This window comes from Electrophorus electricus, chromosome 19 (assembly GCF_013358815.1).
Source record: "Electrophorus electricus isolate fEleEle1 chromosome 19, fEleEle1.pri, whole genome shotgun sequence".
Lineage (NCBI taxonomy): Eukaryota > Metazoa > Chordata > Actinopteri > Gymnotiformes > Gymnotidae > Electrophorus > Electrophorus electricus.
The window spans coordinates 553787-567060 of record NC_049553.1 but is presented as its reverse complement, the minus strand read 5'-3'; the positions used below and the strand labels follow the sequence as shown (position 1 = coordinate 567060).

Genomic DNA, 13274 nt, shown 5'->3' with positions numbered 1-13274 from the left:
ACCACGAATATTTAACAAATTACTAGTATAAAGACTGAAAATGACATAGTCCAATAACAACTCAAATTAAAGATGTGGAAAATGTGCTGACACTGTTTCTTGTAAGCCTTGCTTTGCACCCTTGACCTTGTTACTGTCGCTGGTGTTGGGGCTAAACAATGTTATTGTTATTTATGTAGTGGTTTTAATGTGTCCAAAACCCATTTGGGGGGGGTACATTGTGTTTGAGGCAGTGTGGAAGCAGGGAAAAAGAGGTTCAGAACAAATCTAAGATTAATATACAATTCGCCATATCTGAGACAGATTAAAAATGTCAGTCATTCCTCCCCACCTTTTTAAAATTGTACAGTCATGTTTGTTTGTATATCCTCTTTTTGAGGATTGACCACAGGTTCCCAATGGGATTGAGATCTGAGGAGTTTCCTGGTCATGGACCCAAAACTTCAATGTTTTGTTCACTGAGCCACTTGGTTATCACTTTTGCCTTGTGACATGGTGCTCAGTCATGCTGTAAAAAGCATAGTTCATCACCAATTTGCTCCTGGATTGTTGGGAGAAGTTGATCTTGGAGGATGTTTTGACACCATTCCTTATTCATGGCAGTGATCTTAGGCAACATTTTGAGCAAACCCTTGGATGAGAAGCAATCCCACACATGAGTGGTCTCAGGATGCCTCACTGGTGGCATGGTAACACTCAACTTTTCGTCTCCAGACAATCATTTGTCCAGATATCCCAAACAGCCCGAAGGAGGCTTGATCAGAGAAAATAACTTTACCCCAGTCCTCTGCAGTCCAATCCCTATACTTCTGGCAGAATGTCAGTCTGTCCTCATGTCTTTCTTGGAGAGAAGAGTGTTTTTTTTTGCTGCCCTTCTTGACAGCAAGATATCCTCCAAAAGCCTTCACCTCACTGTGCGTGCAGATGCACCCACACCTGCCTTCTGCTATTCCTGAACAAGCTCTGCACTGGCGGTGACCCGATCACATAGCTGCATCCTCTTCAGGAGACAATCCTAGCACTTGACTTTCTTGAGTACCCTGAAGTCTTCTTCACTGCCATTGAACCTCTCTCCTTGAAGTTTTTGATGATTCAATAAATGGGTGATTTAGGTGCTCTCTTACAAGCAGCAATGCCCTTGTCTGTGAAGCCCTTTTGATGCAATGCAATGATGAGTACATGTGTTTCCATGGAGGTAACCATGGTTAACAGAAGAAAACTTCATGCACCACTACCCTTTTAAAGCAACCAGTCTGCTCTTCTAATCCGCATGACAGTGATTTCAGCTGCCTTGTCTTCCTAAACACTTTCTCCTGAGCTAATGAGAAGATCACTGAAATGATGTTAGCAGGCCATTTGGCAGGGCTGAAATGCAGTGGCTGGAATGCAGTTTTTGTGATTAAGTTAATTTTGCATGGCAAGGAATGACTTTGCAATTAATTGCAATTCATCTGATCACGCGTCGCAATCTTGAGTTCATGCAAATTGCCACCATAAAAACTGAAGCAGCAAAATTTATCAAAACCATAATTTGTGCTAGTCTCAAAACCTTTGGCCATGACTATAGACAATTGCAGCATTTGCAAGATAAAAAACACATGCACACACTTCTTGGTAGCCAAAAGTGACATTTTTAAGCTTTCACATGCAAACTCCAGCAGGTTATAGCATTTTGCCTAAAACACAAGCCACACTCACGGTACAGCACAAACTTCAGACTCAGTCTTGCTAGTCTGCCTAGATGTCAATAAGCTCAACCTTCCTCTCTCTCTCTCTCTCTCTCTCTCTCTCTCTCTCTCTCTCTCTCTCTCTCTCTCTCACCCTCCCTCCCTCCCTCCCAAAAACACTGCTGTGTCTACATTCATATCAATAACATAGGTAAGCCATTTGAAAATAAGAGAGTTTGTGGTGTTAGTATTTGATAATTCTTCACTAAACGTGCACACACACACAGACACACACACAGAGACACACACACACACACACACACACACACACACACACACACACACACACACACACACACACACACACACACACAGACACACAGTGGTTACATGTAATACATGTATTACTGTAAATGCACAATATCATGCTAAATCTACACATACCCTGACTTTTAATTCTGCAACCCAAAGTAAATCTTTTGCCTCCTTCAGTTTATCAAATAACAGCTGAAGTTTTGGTTTGTGAAGACCAGTCAAATGCAACCTCCATATCAAGATATTTTCCCATCATCCTTCCACCTCTCCACACCTCTACAAAGTCCTACTGCTATGGCCACTGGGCAGCATGTTCAGAGACCCCTGCATTTCTCTCACTCCCACAACATGCACTGCCTTGTCTATACAACAAACAGAGATAGTAAAATGTTCTCCTAATTCTGCCCATCCCCCATAGAAGCACTTAAAAAGGTCTCAAACACCCTCCAGATATCAGACTGATATAGTATTTCAGCTCTTTTCGAGGGTTTTTCAAGTGACAGTTCTAACTTCAGACAGATATATGTGAAGGTTGTATAATGGAGTACAGATAGAAAAATGCAGAGTTAAAAAAGAAATCCCATGGAGTCAGTAACCAGAGTAATTGGAGGTGCACAAAAATAGAGTCGTAAAGGTACAACTGGGAGATATAGACAGTTCAGCTGGCCGAGGAGGGTGATTTCCTTCACTGTCTCTCTCTATCTCTCTCTCTCCCTCTCACACACACACACACACACACACACACACACACACACACACACACACACACACACACACACACACACAGACACACACACACTCTAACTCTCTCCCGCTCTCATATGTCTGTGCAAATACTTTCCTAATTTAATTGTAATATAATAGTCAATTTTATGAAGGAAACCCCTAAATACAGGCTACACTGAGAAGTTAGATTAGTAGGTTTGGCAGAAGTACTTAATTTAATAGTCGGCTACGAAATACTGAGAGAGCTAGATAGTTTGGAGGGGTGATTAGGAGATCGATCATGTTAATGGGTATATAGTTTGATTAAAGGAGGTAGGATTCTCATCAAACAGGAAATGCAAGCGAAGGATGAAGCCATTTCCCTGCTAAATCCATTACCAGTCAACAGCCAGGGTTTAATTGTGTCCAAGACGGCAGACTGACCATTGACTGAGTTTTTTCAGGTTGAGTGACAGAAGAGAGAGAGAGAGAGAGAGAGAGTGTGTGTGTGTGTGTGTGTGTGTGTGTGTGTGTGTGTGTGTGTGTGTGTGTGTGTGTGTGTGTGTGTGTGTGTGTATGTGCACGTTACCTGCAGCCTTTACGCAGCCCTGGTTGAAGGACAGGTCATCAAAGGCAATAACCTCAGTTGGATCACTGCTGTTGAAGATCAGTCCTCGAATTACTACCTGCAGAATGACCATATTTCTGTTATATAATCCTATTGCAATACAGTAAACACTCCACCAGTTTAGCATTAATAAATAACTGTTAAGTTTAGTAACAAATAAGTGTAAGATTCTAATTGTCCACGTGAAAGTGTAAACACTTTAAATGCCCCCGTTGGCTCAGCTAACGTGTCAGCTAAGTCAGGTCTCCATGGTAAAGGTCGACTTACGGAAATTTCCAGCACCGCACTTTATAACTATGAATTATTAACGCATAAATAATAAAGGGTGTATCTATGTTTCTGTGAAGCCCATGACCCAAGATACCAAAGAAAATATGATGAGTATTTAATGAGTTTTGGAATCTGTGGTATGAGCTGCAGCATTGGACCAACATCCAAAATCTTAAAGTTGCAGATTCGATTTTCTTAAATGCACATGAGAAAAAAAAAATCATGTGACATCAGCATGTTACTATCCACGTTACTATCCACGTGATATCAGCATGTTACCATCCACATGATATCAGCATGTTACCATCCACGTGATATCAGCATGTTACCATTCACATGACATCAGCATGTTACCATCCACATATCAGCATGTTACCATCCACGTGACATCAGCATGTTACCATCCACGTGATGTCAACATGTTACCATCCATGTTACCATCCACATGATATCAGCATGTTACCATCCATGTTACCATCCATGTGATATCAGCATGTTACCACCAATGTTACCATCCACATGATATCAGCATGTTACCATCCACATGATATCAGCATGTTACCATCCATGTGACATCAGCATGTTACCATCCACGTGATGTCAACATGTTACCATCCATGTTACCATCCACGTGACATCAGCATGTTACCATCCACGTGATGTCAACATGTTACCATCCATGTTACCATCCACGTGATATCAGCATGTTACCATCCATGTTACCATCCATGTGATATCAGCATGTTACCACCCATGTTACCATCCACGTGATATCAGCATGTTACCATCCACGTGATGTCAACATGTTACCATCCATGTTACCATCCACGTGATATCAGCATGTTACCATCCATGTTACCATCCATGTGATATCAGCATGTTACCACCCATGTTACCATCCACATGATATCAGCATGTTACCATCCACGTTACCATCCATGTGATATCAGCATGTTACCACCCATGTTACCATCCACATGATATCAGCATGTTACCATCCACGTTACCATCCACGTGATATCAGCATGTTACCATCCACGTTACCATCCACGTGATATCAGCATGTAACCATCCACGTGATATCAGCATGTTACCATCCATGTTACCATCCATGTGATATCAGCATGTTACTATCCATGTTACCATCCACATGATATCAGCCTGTAACCATCCATGTGATATCAGCATGTTACCTTCCACGTTACCATCCACGTGATATCAGCATGTAACCATCCACGTGATATCAGCATGTTACCATCCATGTTACCATCCATGTGATATCAGCATGTTACTATCCATGTTACCATTCACATGATATCAGCCTGTAACCATCCACGTGATATCAGCATGTTACCTTCCATGTTACCATCCACGTGATCTCAGCATGTTACTATCCATGTGATATCAGCATGTTACCATCTATGTTACCATCCCCGTGTGTCACACTGGCCGACCCCCATCACACAACACTACCTAGCAAACTGTTCGTCACCCAGCCAATGACTCAGCCAATCAGAGACGTTCAATCAGATTGCTGTCACCAGAATATTGAATTCATCTGTGTGTTTAGAGGATTTTGTACTTAAGCCTGTCTCAAGCTTGCATACATTGCGAAGTATTACCTCTAGATTATCTAAGCATACTGAACATACCGAGCATTATTTTCTTTGATTTTGTATTTCTCATTGCCGATTTTTGCCTGCCCCATTTTTTTGGAATTACTGCCTGGTTTTTGGATTGCTCTTCTGGTTTTGACACGGACTGTTCTATCTATGTGATTCTGACCCTGGATCATTCAGATACCACTGAGATGAACACTAATAAAGCTCCTCTTTTATATCCGCGAACGTCTGATTCGGCCTGGCCCGAGCATGCTACCCCATCACCGCTTCCTCAGGCAAAAGCAAAAAGGTGCAAGTTCCCATGTATGGCCAAGTAGAATCATCCCTCAGTGGGTCGCAGAATTTCACTGACGCGTCTCACACCAAACCGGGTGTCCGTTAGACTGAGGAGCTCCAAGAGCAGCTCTACCTCAATCTTTTTCTTTTCAGAATTGGCGCATGTGCTTTTACAAATCTGGTGTTGTGAGCAGATGTGAGAAACACAGGAGAGAATGATGGCAAACACATTGTCTAATCAGATATGACGAATGGCTGAGAGCACAGCTGAGGGATTCGGACCAGGTTCAGGCCTGTGAGGACCATCTGCCATACCTCTCATTCATTTAGAGCCATCTAGGAGAACAGAATACTTCCTCCACAACTAAGTGCTGCTTAGGCTCATGATGATGTGAATGATGCTCAAATCCAGCTAAATTCAATAGAAATGACAAATACTGCAAGGCTAGTTTCAGGCAGGGAGAAGCTCTCCTTCAGCTCCATATGATAAATACATAAGCAAGACACCTGTGATGCTTTTTTTGCAATTAAGTATTGCCAGCTGCTTAAAAAACACTACATATTTTATAAAACACACCCATGCGTACATGCACACACATGGGCGTACCCGAAACTCCTGACTGCATCCGAATGTCACGGATGATCGTATCCAGGGTCTTGTATGCAGCTCTGAATTTGGTTTGGTTCGTATCCAGATCTGCCGCTGCTCTTCTGAAGGGTTTGATGAGATCACAAGCTGAAGCTCTCCAGCCACCAGGCCTATGTGATGATAGAATGTCATCTGTAGATAATAGGAACATTCAAAAATTACCATTTTGCACAGCCAACACTAAACCAGCTCAAATTAAAATCAAATTAATTTTCAGACATTGTTCAGATTTTCACAGACACCAATGTTAAGAGTCTTCTTATGTCTAGAGTGTACATGGCACCGATATGAATTTATTTAACAGGAATTCAATTTTTCGATTAGGGTTGGGATTAAGGTTAGGCTTAGGATGAACCCTAGTTGATTGAGGGGTTTTATGGTGGAATCAGCATTAAATCAATTTCAAAATAGTGAAAAATGCTGAATGTTGTAAATGTACAAAATGATTTTACTGTCATTTCTGTAAAAACATGACATGGGATTCTTAATTCAACGTTTTGAGCACTTTATGAAGGCGTTTAAGAAGTGACAGTGTCAAAAATAATAAATTACAATAAATAAATGTTTATTGGACATTTTATATTGCCTATATGATTGGGAAAATTGTTATATTGTGATCTTCACCATCTAATATGGCCAAAGTAGATACATCACAGTACACACAACACAGTAACCAGTGGTAATATACAGTGACTATAAGAGATAAATCACAGCATGATTCACACTACCATGCAAGACTCTGAGGGCTCAAAGGGTGTACTGGATATTTCTGCAGTGACCGCCTCTCCATTTTCAGAGTGCACATACAGGTAGTGCCCTAGGTGTGCAGAAAAGAAGGTTGATACTTTCACTACTTTCACTGATGTGCCATAGATTTTAAACTGCTCATATTTTATATTAAACCCACGAATTCGTCTATGAATTTTTAGATGTAGAAACAATACCCTTTTTCTCTTAATGAAATCTAAAACAACTGGAAAAAAAAAAAATGTCGCAAGAGGATGAGCCCCATGTTAAAGAGATAATGAAGGCATTTTGTACCTGCAGGATTGCCCCTGTGGTCTAATGGAAGCCCTGGATCAGTGAGAGAGGAGCCTCTGGCCCACATGTGAGCTGTGTGTTGTACTTCAAGGCCACACATCCCCTCTTCAAAGTCACATGTCTCTGAATGGGTACCTTTACAACAGTAAATCATAACTCAGGATTTGATTATAAACTCTGTGCTACAGCAACAGTTTGCCTATAAAACCTTCTCTTCTTTGACTTTCTTTTCTAAAAGTATGCCATAGCATAATATGGTCCTAATAAAGAATCACTTCAGTGATGTTTTTAATAGATGTAGACACATGTGTTTAATACTTCTAAACATATTAAAAGTTCCAAGTGTTCCAAGTTACGTTACTCTCTCCGTTTACTATTGTCATTCTCTTGTTGCTTAGATATCTCTTGTTTAGTCCTAAATGATTTCTGTTGGTGTCTTAGTTGATGTTGCCTGCTTTGTCTGTATCACCCTACCAGTTCAAGTTTGTTAAATTGTTTCTGTTCTCCTGTCTGCTCTGTTATCTCAGTACTCTCGTATGTATGTTTCCTTCGTGATCTATAATCACCCTGAATTGGCCTTCTATCCCCTTTTGTGTGTTTCTGTTCTTAAACTAGTCACTTACATTGTCCTGTTTCATTTTCACTGTCTTCTCCTGTTTTGCATTCTGCTCGTTCTCAAATCCAAGGCGCTGGTACTTTGCATATGTGTTCGCTATCCACCTCACCCACATTACACAGTGACCAACCCACTAAGACACAGCAAGTACAGGCCTGCCCGCACAGTGGTCATCTAGCTGTGAAGACAAGTTCTCTCAGCAAGACCACACTGGGCAGAACAATTCCCCTGGCACTGTAGAGACAAGGAATTCTCGATGCTGGTCAAAGACCACGGTAGCTGAGATGTCCAGTAAGTGCCCACACTCCAAGTTTCCTGATGCTATCATCAAGGAGTCACAACTCGTAGGATTGGACCAAGGGTGACTTGGTAATGCTTGTCCTACCGAAGTTGACAGCATCGCACAAGCTGTAGGCCTTGATGGGTCCATAGGGACTACGGACCCTAGGGAATTTTATGTGGATTTATTAGATCCCCTGAAGACTGGGAAGCCCTGGTCTCTCCCATCCACTATATGTCCCCCTGGGAATTCAAGGGAGAGGGTTCTGTGGAGGGGATTATAATACAGAGCCGGCTGTACCTCATCTGCCCCAATCAAGTACCTCATCTGCCCCAATCCTCCTGACTGAAGGTTCACTTTGTGCCAGTATTTGGAAGGAAAGGCCTTACAGTAGGTGAACATTCTTAGGGTTCAGAGAGGGGAAGAGATAAGGACATTAGAGGGATTGTTTGAAATGTTAAGGGCTAGATTTTCGGGAGCAAGACCCCAAAAATCTAGCAGCACTGATCAGCTCAGTAGTACCCCATTACCACAGCCGCCCAGCCAGTCCCTGCCTCCGGGACGCCGCCCAGCCGGTTCCCATTCCCGGCGTTAGAGGCGCCACTCTGCCCGTCCTGAGCCTGTTCCTGGTGCGGGAGATGCCACCAGGTCTGTTTCTCCTGTAGCCACGCCCCCTGACGTGTCGCAGCCGAATGCTGCAGCCACGCCCCCGGACCCGCCGAACGCCACAGCCGTGTCCCTGGACCTCCCTGACCCGCCGCCGGGTGCCGCAGCCACGCCCCAGGACCCGGCTGTTCCTGGAGTAGAAGAAGCCGTTCCACAATTCCTCATGCCAGACCTGTTCCTGGGGTTTCCACTATTGACTCTCCTGTACCCAAGAAGGCTGCCACAGGTGTGCTCCTTGAGACACTTAGGACTCCTTTGGTGACCTCTCTGCTCCCAGAGACTGCTGTGCCAGCCCCCATTTCTGCCCCAGTGACTCCTTCGTCTGTGTCCCTGGTTCTGGTTTTGCCAGCTCCATTTCCTGTGTTTATCCTCATGCCTGTTTATGTAAACTCCATGAGATCTGTGACCCTGCCTTGTGGTGTTAGCATTCCCCTGGCTGTTATACATTTTGTTCCTGTACCGGTAGCTGTTGTAGTCCGAATAATCTCCTGCCTTTACCTCTGCCCCTATCCCTGTTTCCGCAGCTATGCCCAGATCTGATGCTTCTCCTCTTCTCTCCTCTCTTGTCTATGTGCCCAGATCTAGTCCCAACCGTGTTTCCTGTCCCACTCCTTTGCCCCGTCATACCCCATGTTCGGTTCCTCATTCTGCCCCTACCCCTGTGTCTGTCAGGGCCCTTTTCCTGGGTCTTGTACCTCCCTCCAGACCTGTCTTGACCTTCTCTGCCTTCTCCTGTTTTCTTTGGGGTCTACTGTTTCTTTCTGTTCCCCTGTCTCGTCTAGATCCTCTCCCTGCTCCTCGTCTTGTCTGTTCGGTTCCTGCTGATGTCCCTTGCCCTTCTGTTCCTGCTCCTGGCTTTTTCTCAGGTTGCCCTGATTTGGTTTGTTCTGTACTTCAGGAGCTGCGCATTAAGGCTGTGTCTTGGGTCGTACTGTCAGGACCGGAGCTTCTCCTGTTTCCCTTCATGATCATTTCTGTGTGTTCCAGTCCTTAGTTTTGTTTCCCCCACGCCTGTCATTATTTTCACCTGCCCCTTGTTTATAGTCTTGTTAGCTTTGTGTATTTAAACCGTGTTACTGCATCTCAGGTTTATCCCCTTTTGTGTGTTTCTGTTCTTAAACTAGTGACTTACATTGTCCTGTTTCTTTTCCACTGTTTCTTCTTCCCCTGTTTTGCATTCTGCTCGTTCTCAAATCCAAGGCACTAGTACTTTGCATGTGTGTTCGCCACCTCACCCATATTACAAGATGAAACTAAGATGAAACGAACTTACTCTGACTATAGAGAAGATTTTGCACTAACTGGCTTGGACAAAGGTATCTAAAATAAATCTGACAGAATTTGAACAGATGAGCTAAATGTAAGATGTCAAACACAAATGCTCCGACACTGCAAAATGCCCCAAAAAAAAAAAACGTTTCTAAAAACAGACGCAATAACCTTTTACTGTACCACTGTTTAGAAGTGATCCCTGAGCTTGAACTGCAGTAAACATCATTCAGCAATGACTAATCTTCCAAAAGACACAATGGAGATGGAGGCTACAGTTCGGGTACATTAAATGGACCACTGTTTGTCATTTTAAAGTCTCCCTCTTGATGCTCTATTTAATGGTCTTTCATTCTCATTGCCATAAACCATATTGTTTTACACCATACATTTTAAGAGCATGTTGTCACCACTGTGTGTCACTAAGGTAATACCAGCTTTCTAACACAGCTTATATTGTTCTTTGGAAAAACTTATGCAAATATTTCTGCACACATCTGAGGCTGCAGGTCTTGCATTTGTATGTGCCTGCAAATGTTAAGTATAAAGAATCATAATCACTGAATGCTGGAATTTTTGTATACTGAGAAAAATTAACTAGGGGTCTAGTATGGAATGGCTATGTTAATTATACCCCCAGAGATAATAAAACTAGAAACCAGTCGTAGCAAACAGTTGGTTGTTTCCCACAATCACAAAATAGCACAGATAACCCTCTTACTGGCAAACTTACCACTTTACCGCAATGACTTATTCCAATGGGAAAGCAGGAAACTCACAGAAGAGGCATGGAGTGCATTCTGTGTTTATTCAGAACATGTTTTGAGTAGGCCTTGAAATCATGTTTGCATTTTGGAACTACTTATAATTATCTTTGGGAACTGCTCCCCAAAAAGTAAATAAAATTTAAAAACCTACCTGATTCTTTTTAGAAAATAGGTTTTGGAAGGATTCGGTTCAATGGGCCATTGAATTAAAGGGTATAATAATATTTAAAAAAACCTTCAACTTTTCAGTGCTTGCCCACATACTTTTGGGGATCTACCAACCAAGAAATAGTAAAATAACACACCCCGGTGAGTTTCTTGTGGGCTGCAGAGGTCCTAAAACATGGGACAAAGCAAACCATTCCGATTTGGCTCCCCTTCCTACGTCACGTGCAGGCTCATTAGAATGATCCCGCCCCCATCTGAGTATCTCCACCCACAGCTTGTGAACTAGCTTGCAGAAGTGCTGCATTTCTTCTCACAATCACTGGCTTGCACTAGCATTTTATTTAAACTATGACCTAAGCAAGGGAACTACTCCGTTGTTGGCTGCGCAGACCAGGACAAACTGCTACATCGAGCCCCACTCTCAGAGGACGGAAAACCCAAGTGGATAAAGTTAAAACCTGTAGCTATGTGTGTGCTGACTACGTTGTCTGACCAACCTAGCTACATCAGTGCAAACTAGCAAAGAAACTTCTTAAAAGCATTAGAATCAATACTAACTATTCAGGGCAAAACTTCAGACAATGGAAGTATTTAAAAAATAATTATGCTACGTATTTCTATATGTATGCTATGGCCAATTAGTACTAGCTAATGCTAACAGCTGAGGTAATATTTTTATTGGCGTCACTTGCTTCAGAATTTACAATGACGTTTATTCATTTTCTGTAAGACGAACTTCATCTTATGAACACACGAATATTAAGAGAGTAAAATGAGAGGATGGATGTTGCTGCTGTTGCTGATTTTTATAGTGATTCACAGGTTTATAGGCATGCTCCAAATGAGCTGCAGCCGACCTGTGCTGGAGATTCTAACCAGTGCGGTTTAAGCTGGACATGGACCCGTCGCTCGGCCAGTGCAGCCATGTGAAGAGCAACTGTGGGCAGCAGCTCTGAACCTTGCGTATGTCATCGTGACACCCCGGTGGCACTGATGCAAGACCCGGCATGTACTGTGATGAGTCGGGTGGCGATCTGTCTGCACAGCGCTGCATTATGGTCTACCATGCGTCCCTGAAGCCATTTCGCCTTCCTGTCTCACATGGCGCTAATGTGCTGTCAAAGTTACAGCTTTGTTCCACTCAGGTAATGAGGGATTAGTGACGTTAGCATGATGAGCTAGAGGGGAAATGTACTTTATGTCCATCTGTAAATTTGCTCAACAGTTGCCATGGTAGCATGAAGCCATACTGCTGTGGAGACACCCCGTGAGAATGGGAGGGGGCCGTGAGGAGATTCTCATTATCATTTAAAGGAAAAGGCACTCAAAATGTATGCTCTGAGCAGGGCTGTTGTCACAGGGTGAGAAAGGTGCTGTGGAGCTTGAACCTGGTGGTGTTTTAAACTAAACATTTCACTGACCTCAGGGACCTGTGTTAACTTGTGGAAAAAAGGTATATATCACAAACTTACATGGGTGTGGTAAATTTCTCATATATTTCTCATTATAGCTACTGGTAGGGTTGTGCTAAGTGTGATTATAAACAATAGGAAACAACAACTGTATTAGGCTTGGACGGAACAAAGAATGAACCTGTCCATATTCTCTGAAAACAGCAACAGAAAATTGCAAAATTAGATAAATAAAACGAGTCTGTTTAGATGTTACAGACCTTTGATACTTACAGTTTGTCTTGCTGTTCTTGCAGTCGTCACTGAAATCGGACACATGTGTCACTGAAACACACTCTCCTGTCAAACACTCGAAGTTTAAACACCAACATGGCTGACCTGACACGCACAGCACAGCACACACCAAGAGGCAGGCCCACACGTGAGGTGGCATAAGGCTTTCCAAATGCTAATTCCCAACCTCACACACACACACAGGGTCTAGTGGGCATTAACAAACTACAAACAGCTCCAAAAAGTCGCACACTCCAGCAGTCCTTGAATTCTTCCTAATCCAGAAAGAAATCGCATGTCTGTAGCTACCTAACTGGGTATTCACGAAAATGAAAGTTTTCTCAAACTAATCTCAGGCCATAAATTACTTTTATGACTGCAGGTGTATGTGTTTGCATGAGAGAGACTAAAGTCTTCTAAATCACTGGTTATAGATAAGGCCATTGTAAAGTCTACCTAACAATCCCAATCCCAGTATTTTCCCATTATTACAGTGGTGCACCTAAGGAGTAATATTTACTACAGTAAACCTCAGAGCACTTTCTTATTGTTTTTTTCTCTTCAGTAAAACATAAAATTGATGATGCACTGAGACACAGTGTGTTAGGCCTCATTAGTTCTGCCTGCTGTCTCTTGGCTGCTTTACAAAT

The 13274-nt window shown here is 42.8% G+C and overlaps 1 protein-coding gene across 1 annotated transcript in view; it reads right to left on the bottom strand.

Moving 5' to 3' along the window:
- malrd1 (MAM and LDL receptor class A domain containing 1) overlaps nt 1-12784 on the bottom strand; it is a 51328-nt gene extending 38544 nt beyond the window's left edge. The window contains 5 exon segments of the mRNA XM_035519947.1: nt 3277-3373; nt 6091-6264; nt 6861-6949; nt 7174-7308; nt 12625-12784. Of these exon segments, the coding sequence (XP_035375840.1) occupies nt 3277-3373; nt 6091-6264; nt 6861-6949; nt 7174-7308; nt 12625-12784 (655 nt within the window).
- Between the last annotated feature and the right edge of the window lie 490 nt (nt 12785-13274).